This window comes from Anomalospiza imberbis, chromosome 2 (assembly GCF_031753505.1).
Source record: "Anomalospiza imberbis isolate Cuckoo-Finch-1a 21T00152 chromosome 2, ASM3175350v1, whole genome shotgun sequence".
Lineage (NCBI taxonomy): Eukaryota > Metazoa > Chordata > Aves > Passeriformes > Viduidae > Anomalospiza > Anomalospiza imberbis.
The window spans coordinates 77,862,696-77,879,745 of NC_089682.1; the positions used below are offsets into that span (position 1 = coordinate 77,862,696).

General features: G+C 46.3%; 1 protein-coding gene across 2 annotated transcripts; it reads right to left on the reverse strand.

Annotated features, from left to right (window-relative positions):
* Positions 1–18: 18 nt before the first annotated feature.
* CTC1 (CST telomere replication complex component 1) lies at positions 19–15,680 on the reverse strand. Of its 2 annotated transcripts, XM_068181916.1 has the most exons (24): positions 15,571–15,680; positions 15,351–15,490; positions 13,628–13,874; positions 12,539–12,735; positions 10,704–10,848; positions 10,049–10,351; positions 9,772–9,900; positions 9,217–9,443; positions 7,561–7,732; positions 7,275–7,475; positions 6,915–7,041; positions 6,600–6,714; positions 5,803–6,265; positions 5,360–5,449; positions 4,932–5,075; positions 4,587–4,657; positions 3,675–3,775; positions 3,177–3,342; positions 2,865–2,951; positions 2,621–2,780; positions 2,105–2,169; positions 1,708–1,870; positions 1,440–1,566; positions 19–505 (listed from the first exon to the last, which is right to left on the reverse strand). In XM_068181916.1, exons 1-24 carry the CDS (start codon positions 15,589–15,591, stop codon positions 345–347), a joined length of 3,822 nt encoding a protein of 1,273 aa, XP_068038017.1. In that variant the 5' UTR covers positions 15,592–15,680; the 3' UTR covers positions 19–344. The 2 variants fall into 2 exon arrangements, with proteins under 2 accessions (XP_068038017.1, XP_068038018.1); XM_068181917.1 differs by lacking the exons at positions 15,351–15,490; positions 15,571–15,680 and adding an exon at positions 14,488–14,796.
* Between the last annotated feature and the right edge of the window lie 1,370 nt (positions 15,681–17,050).

Sequence of the window (17,050 nt, forward strand, 5' to 3'; positions counted from 1 at the left end):
ACTAAAACAGATTCAGTGTTCTTTAAGTAATATTTTCATAGCTTTATTTAGTAGATACTACCACACAAAATGCACACACTGTGTGTCCTAGGCCCAAGGCAAGAGCTGTCACATAGGAAGCACTAAACATCTCTCTTCCAAAATGTAGCCCAGTGTCACAGGTTGACAATGGCCCAGAGTGACCATTCAGGAATTCCAGTCACAGCAGCTGCTTGACTGCACGCTTCACCCTGTGCTCACAGGCTTGTGCCCCCACTGAAAGGAGATTAAAAAAGCTCCCAATTGCAGTAGGTATTTCCATAATTCCTTTCCCACTGGGAGAGGTATTAAGCAGTGGCTCCCACTCAGCAGGAACTGGAGGTCTTGCTCATCCTCTGGCTGTTCAGGTAGCATAAGGCATCTTGTCCCACTTCCTCCACCTTCAGGCACAGCAGGCTCAGACGAGGCCCCACTCGTGACACAAACTCCACTTCACCACAGCGAAAATTCCGCAGCTGCAGGGGAGCTGCAGGGGAAGGATACAAGGGGTAACAACTCAGTACAGGGCTCTGGCTCTGCTCTAGCCCACAGCTGCACAAGCTGCTGGGGGAGGGAAGGCCTTGCAGCAGCTGCTTGGCATCTGCTAAACCTCAAAGGACAGCATGATGAATGACTCCAGGATGTAGGCAGAGGAATGCATTTTGCCAGCATCCCTCCAACCTGCAGGAAACAGACATTTTACACTGTGAAATGCTGTGAACTATGTGCTCACAGAGCTGATGCACTGAGCTTTGTATCCTCTATCAGTATCAGCAACCTGCCTTTACAGAGAGTGTACATGACAGCCAGAAAATCTCCACTGCACAGCATCCTCTGGTGAGCTTAGCAAATCAACCCCTGCAGCACCTGCACTCAAACTTAAGCTATAGGTATGTGTGCAGTGTGAAGAACAGGTGTCAAGAATGTCCCCTTAATACAGCAACTGCACAGTTGTGGCAGCATGAGCTCAGACCTCAGCACTCATGAATTCAAAACACTTCAGTGCTGATTTCCAGGTGAGGATTTCCAGGCATGCTATTGACCCTACATGCTGTCCTATGTAATGTCAAAACCCAGTTGATTTGAGAGGTCTGTACAGTAACTCTGGCTGATCAAATTCCTGTCCCAGACAAGGACTGGGAATCTTTCGCAAAAACAGTTTTATGTTTCTGTGTGAAGTAGAAAAATTTATCCTATGTTGTTTTAGGAATTTCCATAATATTATTTCTCTATTTTTATAGCCATGGATCTACTAAGACACAACTTAGTTCTACACTACAGAATACAAAATTCCAGGAAAATCCTTCAAAGATCTTGCTTTGATGGACAGTGAAGGCACCTCTCCTTCCCTATCCTGGTGAGATGCCCTCCTCCCTTCCTTCCCACACTAAATATTAGAAAAGCCAGCAGTATTTGCTTACCAGGCTGCAGGATCTTGGAGGGCTTCCTGTCTATGCTGAAATCCAGCAGGATAGGGCGACATATGACAGGACTTTTGCACAGACTCCTTAGGTAACAAGCAACAAGATCCTCGGGTTCCTCTAGACACTGAGGAAGGAAAGAGTGTGTTGCCAGGGAGTATTCAGTGGGAGGCAGGGAGGCTCTGGAACACCCAGAGCAAAGGGAAATCCTGTCCAGCTAAGACTTGAGCCCAGCAGGCTGCAATTGCTGCTGGAATAACCCACTCACCCCTGTTCCAGGAGCTTCCCCGTGCTGAATGAACACGCTGCCCCTGCTCTGCACACAGTTCTGCACAGCTTCCCAGTCGAGAAGGCTCAGGCCCAGCACTGCTGCCACATGTTCATTCCTGCACAGCACCACAGCTTCACCTGTTCCGTCCTCCACCACCACCCTGTGCAGAGAGCAGGCAGGCTGGGATCAGGAGGGCAGGACAATACCTGCTCCCTCACAAGGGTCGGACCCCAGACAACAGTAAAGAGTTTGTGCACATCCCAGAAGATGTGATAACTCCATCTTTGCTGTTCTGTCCACATCCCATCCTTGATATTATTTTCCCCCTTCTGTTTGTGGTGTAATTTGTTCCCTCCTCCTCCCTCTTCCCACACGCAATCCCTACAGCTCTTACCTTGCACTGGCTTGCCTCACTCCTGTTTGTGATGGACATGGAGGATTGTGTCGGGTACACCTCCCCTGAAGGAAGAACAAAGCTACAGCTATGTATGGGTGTAAGTGAGAAGGGGAAGGGTCACTACTTATTTCAATCCTTCTTTAATTAAGTATGCAAAAGTGTAAAGAATTTCACTGCATTTCCAATGAGTGCCCTGGGAGAAAAATCTCTTTGCTGCAAGGTGCTGATCCCCAATAGCAGTGAACGTGGGAAGAGCAGAGCATTAACAGAGTAGGATTGTCCTCTTCAGTGTCCTCGCTTCACCCCCAGTCCTAGCTGCCAGCCTGCCTGGCATCAAATACATTCTTCTAATCACTTAGGTCCCTTTCTAATATGCAAGTCCTTCTCAGACACTGGAAAGAGGGCTTGCAATTGAGATAGGAACCCTCATTTATTTTACATGGTAGCAAAGATGTATGAGAGTAAAAAATCTGCAAGACCTTTCACAAATTATATTTGTGGAAGCTTGAATACCTCTTTGAAGATGCAGCTGCAAAGTGAGCAAATCCATTGCAGGCACACAGTCAGTACACAGGACAAGTGGCATAAAATCCGGGCCTGGGTCAGATTTTGCAGCTGAGGGCTCAAGCTGGATAGAAACACTAGTGAGGGGGATGAGGCTTCTCCTGCAGGACTAGAAGAAATAGGAATTTGAGAAGCTTGGAACATAGAAGCCTTTCTTTGGACATTGTGACATGAGAACAGACCCAACACTTACCTAGAAGGAAAAGGTAGGTGAGAAACTGGCAGAGATATGATGCTCACACAGCTGGAGGCAATGTATGTGCAATAAACATTATGGAATCTGCAATATGAAAGAGCAGATGTCAGAAAGAGCTCACAGAAACCAAACACTCAAGTTTACTTGGGATGGCTGGGCTGATCTTCCTTTGTAACATGGTAGGAGAATAACTTATGGTAAGGAATTGGGAGACATGAAGGTTTGAACAAGGGATGAGGAAAGTCCACATGGGAAGTCAGATTAAGAGATGGTTTCAAAGACACTAAGAGAGGTCAGGGCTCTAAAGACCTTGAGATCTTGCGTTCCAAGTTCTGGAAGAGGATCTTGGCTCCAGGTAGCAAACCCCAGAGATGCTGCAGATAGGTGGCAGTAATGTAAATGTCCATCACAACAGGAGAGCCTGGAGCAGCGGAGACGCTGAGCTTTACGCTGTGATCCGTGGACAGCAGAGTCCCTGAGGAGGCACAGAACCACACAGACCATGAGCTCACTCACACAGGCAGCATGGCCTGTCACTGAGCTGGGCCTGCTAGAGGGGCTCTTCCTCCCGTCACGACGAGGCTATCACTGTTCCACCTCTCAGGCTTACTGGATACTGCATTCCCATTCCCATCTCCACATACACAGTGTGCAGTTTCCAAGCCTTTCGACATGCAACAGGATGCAACATCCTAGCATACTTCCACTATTCCCAGACACAGCAGCACACTTAGCAAAGTATACTGGTTCTCTGAAACAGAAAGAAGAACCTATGTGTTGCTTCTCAACAGGCTGCCACAATCTTACCTATCTGCTTTGGATGGCCAGGTGGCTTCTCATTCTTGGGAGAGGCACACAAGGTCCTCTCCACGATCTCACCACAGAAAGAAACAAGGGAACCTGTGAAACTGAGAGCAGACCAGGATTTTTGTCCTGCCTGAAGACAAAGGGTGTGGAAGAAGGCCTGACTTCAAGATTGCCCACAAAGTGGAGCACTGTTGGTTAAGCCCAGTTTCTGGGGAACCTGCCCTTAAGCCCCTGAGCTACTGGATTGAGGGCAGCTTTCTGCAGCCTACCCTACCCTTCCTAGGGACAAGAGGTCCCTTTGCTTTCTGCTGCTTCAGGCTCAGCAGGGAAGATGAAGGGTAAGGCATTACAGCCTTCCTATCTGCTAAACTCCTAACTGTTTTTCTGAATTAGAGGAAGAAGCCAAGCAAAGAAAACACAGTTTTTCATAAAGCACTGGTGAAAACTCCAGTGTACATGCATATCACCCCAGATTAAGCATGCTTTGAACAGAAAAGCTTCTAACTGTTTAACCTAATCTTTCTAATCTTATATTACTTAATATTTGTTTGAGGACGGTATGCTAAAAAAATCTAAACCAACAATCCCCAAAAATATACATTCAGTCTGATTTTCCCCGTTGTGCTTGTTTCCACTTCTGACAAGAAACTGGCAGACACTTTTGGGACTTAGTCCACATGAGCAGTAGCCAAACCATTTTCTAGACACCATGTTGCAGTTTTGTCACCTACAATCCCTTTAGCTTCAATAACCAGGATGGGAGAAGTCTGGACTACTTGCACATAGGTTTCCCAAACCATATTCCTAGGGTGGATATTTGATTGCAGTTTAATATAGCACTTCCCAATAAGAATTACCACAGAGCCATTCCCTAAGACACAATCGCTTGTAATTTGGGGCAGACCAACATACCTGCTGGTAAGCACTTCTGGAATGGAGGCAATTCTCTGGTCCATGCCTGTCAGCACTGACAGGGCTGTCAGCTAGAAGTGAGGGAGACACAGCCTCAGATAGGTTGCAGTTTACAGGCATCCCCAGCCAGAGCAGAAATGACAAGCTCTGCGTGCTCAGAGCTAGGTCAAGCAACTCATGCTTCCTCTCCAGATGAATTCTGAAGCAGGAAAACATGAACCCCAGCAGCAGCCTCTGATGGAACTTAGAGCAGAACAGTCTCATCAGAAGATACTCTGTATGGATAATTTCTGGAGAGACCTACAAGTAGCCTGTGAAAGCCCTGCGCAATAAGGCCCTGCATACCTGGTGCTCAGGCAGACAGGAGATCCAGGTCTCATGCTCTAAGTGCCAGCTATCTTGGACAAGCAGGGACAGGGGACAGGATGGCCTGCTCAGGAATGTTGCTGGCACATGTGAAGAACAGAGCTGGTAGAACACTTCCAAGTCCTGAGATAAGAGTGATAAGGCAAGACAGAAGATGATTAGAAGGAAGGAGATTAAAGTTCAATAAGGAAAAAGTGAAGAGCAATGGCTTACAAAAGAAAATAAAAATCCACTGAACTCAGAGCTCTGAGAATTTTAATCAAATACAGAACAAAAGCAGTTTCTTGGAAAGACAGAAGGAAATTCCAAACCTTGAAAACAGCTTAGTCACCCTCTGACTCCTCGACTCCCACATGCAGTTCAGCAAAAGTCTCCAAGAGAGAACAGCATGAGAACTTCTCTCTTACCGAGCAGCAGGGCACAGTGAAGCGATACAGCCCATCCACGTGCAGGAATGGAAACCATTGCAGAGACTTCCCCATAAAGAGCAGTAGTGCCTGGTGGGGAAGGGACAAGAAGAGAGAGAGAGAGAGAGAGAGAGAAGATGATGAGAACTGTTAGGTATGGAATGAAAAATACAATAAAAAGAGAGCAAGCCCAGCCCAGAGGATGTCTTGATTGAGAAGTAAGGTTAGCACCACCAAGAGTAAGAGAAGGCAGATGCATTTACAGGAATGTGACAGAGAGGAGATGGAACTTGCTTGGGGTGCAAGAAGGAATTTGCTCACACAAACACACAAAGGTACCCAACACAAAAATCACTTTCCCATTGACACTAAATTAACACACAGGCTCACTTGAGAGGAGCCAGCTCCCAGACTTATCAAACCACACCCCAAAGCTGCCTCACTTCTTGCTGCGTCACACTCTCTTTTCCATCACAGCCAGTCTCTTCCAGCTCTGATAGATTCCTGATTTCTCTGGGGTGGCTCCAGAGCTGTGGTCTGCCCAGCCATAGCACTGTGGCTTGGAAACTGCGCTGCAGCTCATGCGCTTCTTTATCTTCTTCTGCAGCCAGTTGGTAATTGCGTGACATGAGACCCTCTTTCTGGGTAACCAAAAACAGGTGAGATACACAGCTTGTTGTTCTGGTGCTGCTCTGGCCCCCCTGACAGTTCTCATCTCTGCCAGCATCTGCCTTGGGATCCTCCAATTTCAGCATTTTTGCCTCTGGGGTTTCCAGCTCAGATGTTGTGCTGCCATTTTTCTTATTCCTCAAAGAGGAGCTGCTTCCACTTCTAAGGCATTTCTGGATTTGTCCTTCAGCAGCATGGAGAACCTGAACATCCTCCAAGTAGAACTGCACATAGACACTGAAATGACAAATGGTAACAGTGAAACTCCCTAGTCCTGACATATGGCTGTCCTAAACAATTATCAGGGAAAAACACACTTGGTGAGTGCCCCACAGGTACTCAGCAGGAGCAGTGGGAAAGAGCGAAGTGGAGGGCTGCTCCCAGGCTGCAAGTCTGAGCAAAAGGGAGACGGTGGCTTTGTTGCTGAGAAAGAGCTCATTTTATGCAAATAGCAAAAAACAGGTGCTTTGGCACTGAAATGCTATGTTGGTAAGAAGGCTTACCACAGTCCAAAATACTCATGGAACTGGAAAGTGATGATTTTACCTGCACACTGAATAAAGGGACTCACCTAGTTGTTTTCTCTCTCACATGCTCCAGATTTTCCAGGTGTTCCCAGGAGGGAAAATCAGTCTTAAGGAATCTTTCCACTACAAGCTGGTAGTTTTCCACCTGCAAGAGTGATCCTGCAAACACATCAGAGAAAAGAGCTGAGCTAAATAAAAAGAGAACATAAAATCAGTAAGGTTAATATCCTCATTTTAAAGTCACGAGGTCAGGCAGTGACAGTTCAGCATCTCCACACAATGTCTCTTCTTCCTTGTTTTGGACATGGAAGGCAGAAGAGCAAAAGCTCAGCACTCAAATACAATTCAGTGGGACATACCTATGAGAGCAGTCTGGGCAAAGGGGCTGCCATCCTTATGGGAGATCACACAGCGAAGTGCGCTGCTCTTGTCCTGCAGCTGGAGGGAACTGCTCCTGGAGGAGACCCTCAGCACACCCAGGAGTATCTACAACAGAAAGGAAGCTGCAAAGAGCATCAAACAACTCCTATCCTTGAAAGTCATAAATCAAAATGTGTGTAGCAGCAGCTCAAATTCAGTCTGTTTTCAACATGCCACAATGAGAAAAGCAGTGTCATTCCAAAGAGGAGGAAGAGGCATGCATTGGACAAGGTGCTGGAAGGCATGGTGAGAAGCAGGAGCTCTCAAGGCACAGACAGGAAAGAGAAGGAGGCACATACCAATTGGGGCTGGAAAGTTTCTGCTGAGAATGTGCAGTAGGACCAGGCCAGTCTGCGATTCAGCTCCTGGGTGCCCATATGCTGTGCCTCCAAGGGGGAAAGCAACTGTGATGGACTGAAGCCTTCCCAGCTCTTTTGTTCTGCCACACGGCAAACTGCAGACAGAGATGGGGCCTGGCATGGAGGGTTCAGAGTCAAATACTGTGAAAAAATGAGAGAAAGAACGAATCAGCTGAGTTTCTTCCCATCAGAAAAACAGGAAACAGCTCAAAGAACATTTACTCACTTTCTGCAGGGGACACTGGTGTATTTTTGATAGAATTTCATTATAAATATCTCTTGCTTCCTCTTTGTCTGGCACCATAGCTTGCAGAAGGGGGACAAGGAACTTTTCAGCAGCTCCAGGGTTTTGGTGCATAGAGCTAAGCAGTCGACGGCGCCCAAAGAAACAAGAAAATCTGAAAAAAGTTATGACCATTAAGAGCACAAGCAGTCCTTGCATTTTACTGAGTCTTGCATCTAAGTCAGGGACTCCTTCTGCTTGTTTTGAGTGAATATGTTGTATAGGACAAGAACTAAAGAGATCGCAAAACCCATTAAATTATTAAAAAGTAGAGCATTTAAGGCCAATGCAAATTATGTTGGGCAGACAAGGAATAGGAAAATACACAGAAATGGACAGACTGGCAAAAATCTCAAAACTTCAATGGCCAGAGAAACAAATCACATAAAGATAATCTCCCTCTAAGCCAAACAAATGGATCTTCATGCCTTTTGGCTGGGCATGATACAATTACTCATGTTAGGTACACTTGGCTTTCTTTCACAGAATGCAAAAAACGCAAGTCAGAAACAACCACAGATTATTCTTATTCCAATATTTCCCTCATGTAGAATTAAGTTCATAAATTTAGCTTACTGCTTTTGAATGGCTGGAAGTGATCACACTGGCAACCAAAATATGACAGAAAATGAACTCAAATGAAAAGAAACAGCACTCACTGGAACAATTTTTAAGCAGCACCAGGACTGAGCAATCACATTTAAAAAAAGTGGAAAAGATAATAAAACCTGAAACTTATAGCTAGCATAATTCCCAAGGCAAAATTGAAGCTGTTGTATTGGTAGCATGTCAAAATTCCACAGTGCCAGTAAAGCACAGGAACACCGAGCATTCTATAAACTGCTATTTGACTGAGAATAAAATGTATATAAAGTGCAAGGCAGCAGTCACAGTGATCAACCAAAACTGCTTCAGAACAAACACAAATATTTTCACTAACAGAAGCCGGAAGTAAACCCAGAAACTGGCCCACAGCTGTCCTGCGAAGAGAGTGCAGCATCAGGGAGAGCAGAAAGCCATCTGGAAGACTTGGTGATAAGCATGGGTGGGGAAATCTGCCAAGACAGAGACTCTAAAACAAATTATCGCACTCCTGGCAACACTCAGAGTATCTCAAAGCGACATGCTGAGCAGCTGCTGCTGCTTCTGTGCACAGTCAGGACACAAGTGCCTTTATATCAGTTATGATCTAGTTGTAGCACCAGTTTCCAGCTTCAGCCTCAGTGCCCACCTTGATCTACCAAACAAACCACACTGGCAAGTAGACACCCCGATGGTGCTTCTGTATTTTGGGACAAAGCATTCCAGGCAGGATTATGTGAGCGCAATGCTCCGAAGCACTGCAGATTCCCAAGAGCTTTACCTCACCTGCACTTGAAAAATGCACTGGCTTTTCTCGTAAGAGCAACTGCAAGGTAACAAGCAACTGGACACAATGTGAAGTCTGGATAAATGGCTGACTTAGGCCAATAAACCAGAAGCAATTGCTGCTTGTAGTATCCAAGCACAGTAATTTTGTGGGCCTTTGGTCTAGAAGACACCCAGGTAACCTACAACGCACATTCAGGCATAGCCTGACTTCAGAAGAATTGTCCTCACCTCTCCACAAACATCTCCAGGAGGCTCACCAGCCAGAGGTACAGCGGCATTCCCAGATTGAAGCGGAAGAGCAGCTGTAAGCAGAGATTTCCTGAAGAGGCCAGGGGCTGGTAGGGGGTGCTGAGCCTTGAGAAACTCTTCAGCACAACCATGCTGTGCAGGCAAGCACCGAGTACAGTGAAAGGGAAGGACACCAGAGGCTTCTGCAGGAGGTGGACGTCGATGAGCTGGGATACACAGAGTGTAAGAGAAGACACAGCCAGTTTGCCACCACTTCCCAAAACTGTTACTCCACCTTTAATCCTTTCTCATTCTACTGGATTGTCTATAATCAGGCCTGAGGCACTGGGCACAGTTTAGAGAGGAATCCGATAATAATAATATCAACTCTCATGACTGAGTCTAGGCAGTAAGATCTCCAGTTTTGTTCCAGATACTTGTTGAAAGAATTCCCATGTTCCTACAGCCTTCTGTTGACCCACACACTCACAAGCCATCCCCAGGGCCTCAGTCTTTTCCACTGAATACTTCATGACCTTGCAAATCTCAACTTACCTCCACACAGGCTCCTGGTCGGAGTCCCCGTGCAGAGTTCAGCAGTGGCTGGTAAGCAAGGCACAAGCAGACTTGGTTATCCAGTAAAAAGAGACCAGCTTGGACATTCAGTATTTTGGTGACAAATCCCTAAAGAGAAAGCAAACAGAAAGTAAGAGGACTGTAGAGAGTCACAAAATATAAGAGACTCACAGGCCTGAGCAATAAGTAAATAAACTCATGATGAAAATAATGGTCCTTGCATGAGTGGGTGAAGGCTAAGCCTATGAATCCTTACCACATAGGAGATTATCTTGGACTCTTTGGTTGGTCTTGGCCTCTCCTCTTCAGCCCCCAGCTGCAAGGAGCAACTGAGCTGCTCAGCAGTCTCAAGGAAAGAAGACTGAGTGGATTCTCCTTGAGAAGCACTGTTCAGTGGCTGCTCCCTCACCTGCTCTGCACAGTAGGGCAGAAGGCAGGAAGAAACACTAGTGACAAACGTTTTTTGTCCAGATTTCTTCAGGCTGGACATACTCAGGCCAGTGATTGTGTACCTCTGACCCAGCTGGAAGACACGATGCCACAGCAGCTGGCTGGGTTTCTAGAGCAGAGAAACAAAAAGCAACATCAGCATCAACTCCAGTGAAAAAAAATTTTCCCGACCTAAATACTCCCACCCAAAAAACCCTTTTCCACCCAGAGGATTGCCTCACACTCTTAGCAAAAGGACTGTATCTGTAAGACATTCAGGGACACTGCAACTGCATGAGGGAGAAGGACTGTATTTCTGCAGGGCACAGAACTAGACTTCTTACATACTAAGGCTATTGTACACTGGGTGCAATTAAAAAGGTATCACTAGTAAAAGGAAGAATAAATCAAACTGGGAAATCAATGGCAAGCTTCAAAGAATTAATCAGACTGAATTTGTGAGCAAAATTCCAAGGACTTACTTGCACCAGCACGGGGACACAAACAGCAGAGGCAAAGCACTTCAGAAACAGAAAGAAGAATGTCTTGTGGTGAATACGAAGGAGAGGCCCGAGTCTGGTCAATTCCCCTGCTACAGTAAGCTTTGATCTTTTCTTACATGTAATCCTAGAGGGCAATTGAAGAGGCAACTGAAATCAGAGATGAAAGGAAGCTCAAAAGTATCCCAAAAGCAAAATAAACAAATATGCACCATGTACTTTCTGAGAATAACAGATCCAACAAAGCAATATGGTCAATCTCTCAGAAGGTTTTCAAAACAATATTTGGCTACAAAATTTGTACTTTAACTTTTCTATAATAAATCCTTTTGAGATTTTAGTACTTGAAGACAGAAGGAACAGAATAACAAATTCACACACTCCATGACAACAGCCAGGTTATAAAAGGCTTTACCACAAACAAGAAACTAATTGTTGGTCTAAAGGAGAAGAAAAAAGTCACAAGTAATTCTTCTGCAGAAAACAGAACTCGGATTTGTATGTCTATGGAACATGACACTGTGGAAGCTGCAAGCCTATAAACAAGAGGCCTGAAAGCAACAATGGACTCTAACAAACTTGACACAGAGTGAAAGAGCAGCAAAACTGAAAGCAGATGAGAGGCAAGAGAGATTATATTTCTTGAATCAATTCTGTTTGCTGTTTCAAACTTAAGTTTCAAAAGATTAAAAAAACGTAATTTCAAAAAAGTTATGCTTGAAATTTTCATTTCAACTCCAACTGGACTTGAATATAACCATCCCACTTACTCTGAACAAAACCAGTCTTGATTCCAAAACATCTAAACAATTATCTAACTTTATGACTTTAAAAAAACCCCAACCAGTAGTAGACACACAGTAGTACCAGCACCTCACTGTAACATTTTAGCTGTAACATGGAAAATTGGTCAGATATCAGTCAATAACAAAGGAGCTTTATGTTAAAAGCCTGAGAACATATACTGAAATATGGAAATAGTTTTCTTGTTTAGAAAGGTCCCTTGAGCTAAATCAAACACTAAAGCTTAAAATTACTTTATTAGAAGCAGATAAACCCAATAAAAACAAAAGATAACTAAAAAGAAATGAAAGCAGCACGATTAGTGACGTATTATTGTAATTAAATTACACCAAGAATTCTCTACTCAAGAAGATAAAACATAATCTTATCAACTAAGTTGAAATTATCAACTTAGTAAGATTTGCAATTCCATTGGCTCATTTTCACATTCTGTAAACTAAAGGTACTTCTACCAGTTGACATTTCACTAGCACTTTTATCTCAGTAATCAGATAAGAATTTGACCAGTGGCACATATTAACATTGTAATAAGATACAGGATTACTTTCAAGTATACTTTTTGTTCACTGGAGGATCAAAAACAAAACAAAACAAAACAAAGCAAAAAAACAAACAAAACAAACCCAAACAAACAAAAAACCAAAACAAAAAAACCCACCAAACAAACAAAAAAAAGTTGTGCTAATCAAAAGAGTGAATTTTAGCCTTAAAAGCAGTTCAGTTGAATCAACACTGTTCTAATATTCTTCCTGTAATTCGAAATTACATCTAGAAATACTTAAAATTCATCCCATTTTCCCAAATTACAGAATAAAAACTTCCAATAAACTCCTGGGAAACAGATAATTAAAGAAAAGTGGTTTTGTTGTATAACTTTTAATTCCATCACTCACTGCTATGCTTCCACATGTGGCAGAAATAGAATTTGTCTCTTTCTAATCCACGTGCTCTTCTTGTTACCTGCCAAGCCAGAGCAACACTGCTCTGAGGAGTTGGGCATGGTAGGTGTTTACCTGGAGGTAAGCAGTGGCTCAGCTGACACTGGGGAGGTGACTGGAATGCTGTGAAGTACTTCCTTGAGGGCATTTATTGGCACTGGATCCACCAGGATTTCCAAGTACCCTGCTGTACTCTGGTCTGTCTGGGGTATATATGACCAGCTTGGGAAGACAAACAGTGACTCCAGCCACTCCATTTCAAAGTGCAAGAGCTAAATCAAAAGATAATGAGATTGAAGCTTGAGATGAGTTTCAGTTTGTTTTCTCAGCACTACTTACAGTGTTCATTACCAATACACCCTTGCATGTGCATCATAAACTCTTCTCCTACTGCCAGACTTCATCACTAAATGAGAGAAGTGTTTTCTGCCCACTGTCTCACCTTGCATGGAGAACTTCTGTCCTTCCAGATGCAAATCTGCTACATACTTGCTGAACTCTACAGCCAGAACTTCCTGTTTACAGTCACAACCTCATAGAAAGGTAATAATTAATCCACTGCAAGGCTTAGTTATTTTCAGACTATATTTCTAAAATTTTTGCCTGCTTTCTTTTGCCCCTGTGTTTTCAGTTAGAAGTTCTTACCAATACAACTTTTTCCTAGACTTCGTCTCACTGGAAAGCACAACTTCAGTGCTCTGTCACCATCACTCTAGGGGTTATTTGTTATCTTGACTCCACTTGCAATTACCTTCAGGAGGCTGTTAAGTCAACTGTCATGCAAGCTATTATTTCCTGAAAACATGTCACCAATGCATCACTGAACATGTAGTACAACTCTCCAGAAAGTTACTTCTGCTCCACTAATTGGAATTCAGCAATGGTCTCCCAGGCCACCTTGTACTGCGGAGAACAGAACAAAACTGTACTGGCTGTTTCTTTTTTCCAGGCCAGTACATTCAGCATTTCTTCTCCTAGCAAAGACACATTTCACATGTTCTATCCTCTGCCCAGGATGTGAGCTTGCTGTTTTCCTGTCTGTTACAGAGACGTGTTCTTTCCTTCACTAGACTCTGGCAGAACAGCTGAAGCCCCTGGTGGTTTGTGACACTGCCCCAGAAGTGGGAATAAACAGAGAACCCCTCAGTATGATCGAGGACATACCTCACATGGAATTATCCCAGTATTGTCCTTCACATAGAGGCAACCATCTACCACCTCTTCTTTGTTTTCTTGCCTTCCATCTGCTAAGTAGCCAACCAGGATCAGGTAAGTCCTTGGCAAAGTGCGCTGCATGGGTAAAGCACCTTGTCCTTGATGAGACCATTCCTTAAATTCATTAGTGCTCCAGCTCAGGTGGCTGCAGCACGGTATGTGCTGCTGATGCTGCAGGTCAGAGATGGAGATGAAACTGGAAAAGAAGAAAGAAAGAAAGAAAAAAGCAAGAATATAGCAGGATGTACGAAGAACTCAGTTTGCAAAGTACCCTAATATCAACACTGAAAGAGCCAACACAAACTGTTCTCCAGCCTGTGATTTTGGTACTGGTTTCCAGTGAGCTTCACTGACAATTTTACGTGGTGAAACTGGAGCTGTAGTCACAATACTTGTAACTCAGGTAGCAGTAGCTGAGTAGCAGGACATAATCAAATTCAAAGGGTGTGAATTTTAAGAGTTTCATTTGATTAGTCAGGGATCAAAAGTTCAAAGCAAGAAACTAGTCCAGATGAGTGATGGGTCTCAATCAGCAATGAATAGTAATTAGATACAGAAAAATTTATCAGAAGACATAAATTTACGCAGGTACTGATGCTGTGCATTTCGCAGGAAAATGAATAGGAGATTAGTTGAAAATTCCATTAGCTGAAACTGCTCCATCTTCAGAGACAGAGCACCACCAGGAATAATACTGGTATCTATGTCCACAAAAGCACAGTGCTGCTCGTGTTTTTGTCAAATGTGCTGAGTGCTTTTCGGGAGAAACCAGAACTACAGCAGGACACTGGCTCATGGTGATCACATACAGAAGCAAACAGACTCCCTCCTCGTGCTCTAGAGCTTGGTGGTTAGCTGTGAATGTAGCACACAGCACACAAACAGACCACTGGCCTCACAGAAGATAAATACCAAGTACCTTCAACTCTTCTATATAGATTCTCCTGAATATGAACCCAAGTCTGGTTTAAATGTCATAAATATACAGGAAAAAATATGGCTTAAATGAGCTAAGTTTAGCTTGTGTGAAAGGTCAACAACCTACATTTATTAACTATTAGTTAAAGGTCACAAATCCCTAATCAATTCCAGTTGACCTTTTCTCCCCAAACTGGTCGTACAAGTTCCACAAGTTGGAACAAGAAACAGATCCCGACAAGCCAAACTTTCCAATATTGATATCTCTCAACGAGCTGCATGTTTTTCATGATGATGAGCACCCAAAAGCCTTTTATCAACTAAAATATGGACCATGTTATCCTAGATTCCCCTTTTTTGAGAGCGCACACTCGAACGCTGAGCTCAGCTGGCAAAGAGGTTCGGAGACCAGGCACATCCTCCCCGTGCGGGCTCGCAGGATCCAGCCGGGGAGCTGCCGTGCAAACGCTCTACGGTGCGGCAGCGAGATGCCAAGCGGCAGCGTGTAACCAAGCGAGATGCCCCGCTTTGGTTACACGCTCCACCTACCGCAGACAGGCGGAGACGGTGCTTAATCACACCGCAAGGGCGGCCGGGGCCGCGCCGAGGCCAAAGAAACGCGTGCGGTTACCGCCGTCCGACAGCATCCCTCCCACAGCCGGCATCCGGGGCGGGCATCGCGCAGGAACGAGCCGTGCCGAGCTCCCGGGAGGGCCGCGTGTGGGCACCCGGCCTCCCCCCGCCCCGCTGTCACCTGTAGCCGAGCGGCAGCGTCCCGCCGCCCGCGCTCCGCAGGCACCGCAGCACCGCCTCCAGCGCTGCCGGCTCCTGCCCGCCCGGCCCCGGGAGCGCCCGGCGAATGAAGTCCCGAGCCGCCTGTAGCCAGCGCTGCTCCTGCGGGGAGAAAGGAGGGAAGCGGGGTCTCAGCGCCGGGCGGCGGGGAGGGCGCGGAGCCGCCCGGGCCCCTCACTCACCGCCGCGCCGGGCGCCGCCATGACAGCCCGCGCGGGCCGCGCCGTTACCGTGGCGACGCGGCGGCGGGAAGCGCGCGGGAACCGCCGGGAGAGCCGCGCGCGCCGGGCTCCGCCCCCTCCCCGCCCTCCGTCCAATCGCCGCCGCCGCCGCTCCCCGGCTGTTCCCGCCCCTTCCGCGCGGGACGGCGACGAACGGGAGCGGGAGGGAGCGTGTGTGGGATGGGCCGGGGCCGTGCCGGGCGCCCGGCGCCGCTCCATCGCTCCCTTCCGCAAGTGGGCACGGGAGGGGGAATACAACGAAAGTTTCACGGGTTGAGATAGGGACCGGGGGAGACAACAAATCGATTGCCGTCACCGGCAAACTAGGCTCAACCCTGGGATAGTAATTGAATTTACTACGAGCAAAATGAGAGCAGGATAATGAGAAGTAAAATAAATCTTGAAAACACCTTTCCCCTTCCGACCCTCCCGCCCCACAGCGGCGCAGGAGAGAGCGAATGGAGATTACGGCCAGCTCGTCACACGTTGTTTCTGCCGCTGCTCAGGGAGGGAGAGGGCTCCTTCCCCTGCTCCTCCGGCAGGTCCCTCCCACGGGCTTCGCCAATGTGAGCCTTTACCACGGGCAACAGAGCTGCTCCAACGTGACCCGCTCTTCCACGGGGTGCACTCCTGCAGGAACAGCCTGCTCCAGCGAGAGTGCCCACCGGATCACAAGTCCTACCAGGAAACCTGCTCCAGTGTGGGCTCCTCACTCCAGGGGTCTGCAGGTCCCTGGCAGGATCATACTCCAGCACAGACTTCCCACGGAGCCAAAGCCTTCTTTCAGGCATCCACCTGTTCCAGCATGGGGCTCCTCCATGGTTACAAGTGGATCTCTGCATCCCTATGGACGTCCATGGGCTGCAGGGGCATTCCCTGCTTCACCATGGTCTTCATCATGACTGCAGGGGAATCTCAGCTCTGGTGCCTGGACACCACCTTCACCTCCTCCGTCTCCGCTGACCTTGGTGTCTGCGAAGTTGCTCCTCTCACATGTTCTCGCTCTGCATCTGTGCAATAACTTTTTCTTCCTTCTTAAATAGGTTATCCCAGAGGCATTGCCACCATTTCTCATGGGCTCGGCCTTGACCAGCGGTGCATCCATCTCGGAGCCAGCTGGCTGTGGCTCTGCCAGACATAGGAGAAGTTTCTGGCAGCTTCTCACAGAAGCCACCCAGTTGTCCCCCTGCTACCAAAACCTGGTGGTACAAACCCAGTGCAGGAGGGAGGCCTGGACCTGGAGTTCTGGTGAAGGATGGGAAGTGGATGTGCATTGGTGTAAATGTCAAACGTGCAATGGGCTGTGAGATGTCCCTCCCCGAACTTGGGAGGAGTCAAATGTGAAGATTCACAGGGATTTTTCTGACATTTATGTAGTTCTAGAGAAATGGGGCTGTTTTTTGCCTTTTTTGTTTTTTTGGTTTTTTTTTTTTTGTTTTTT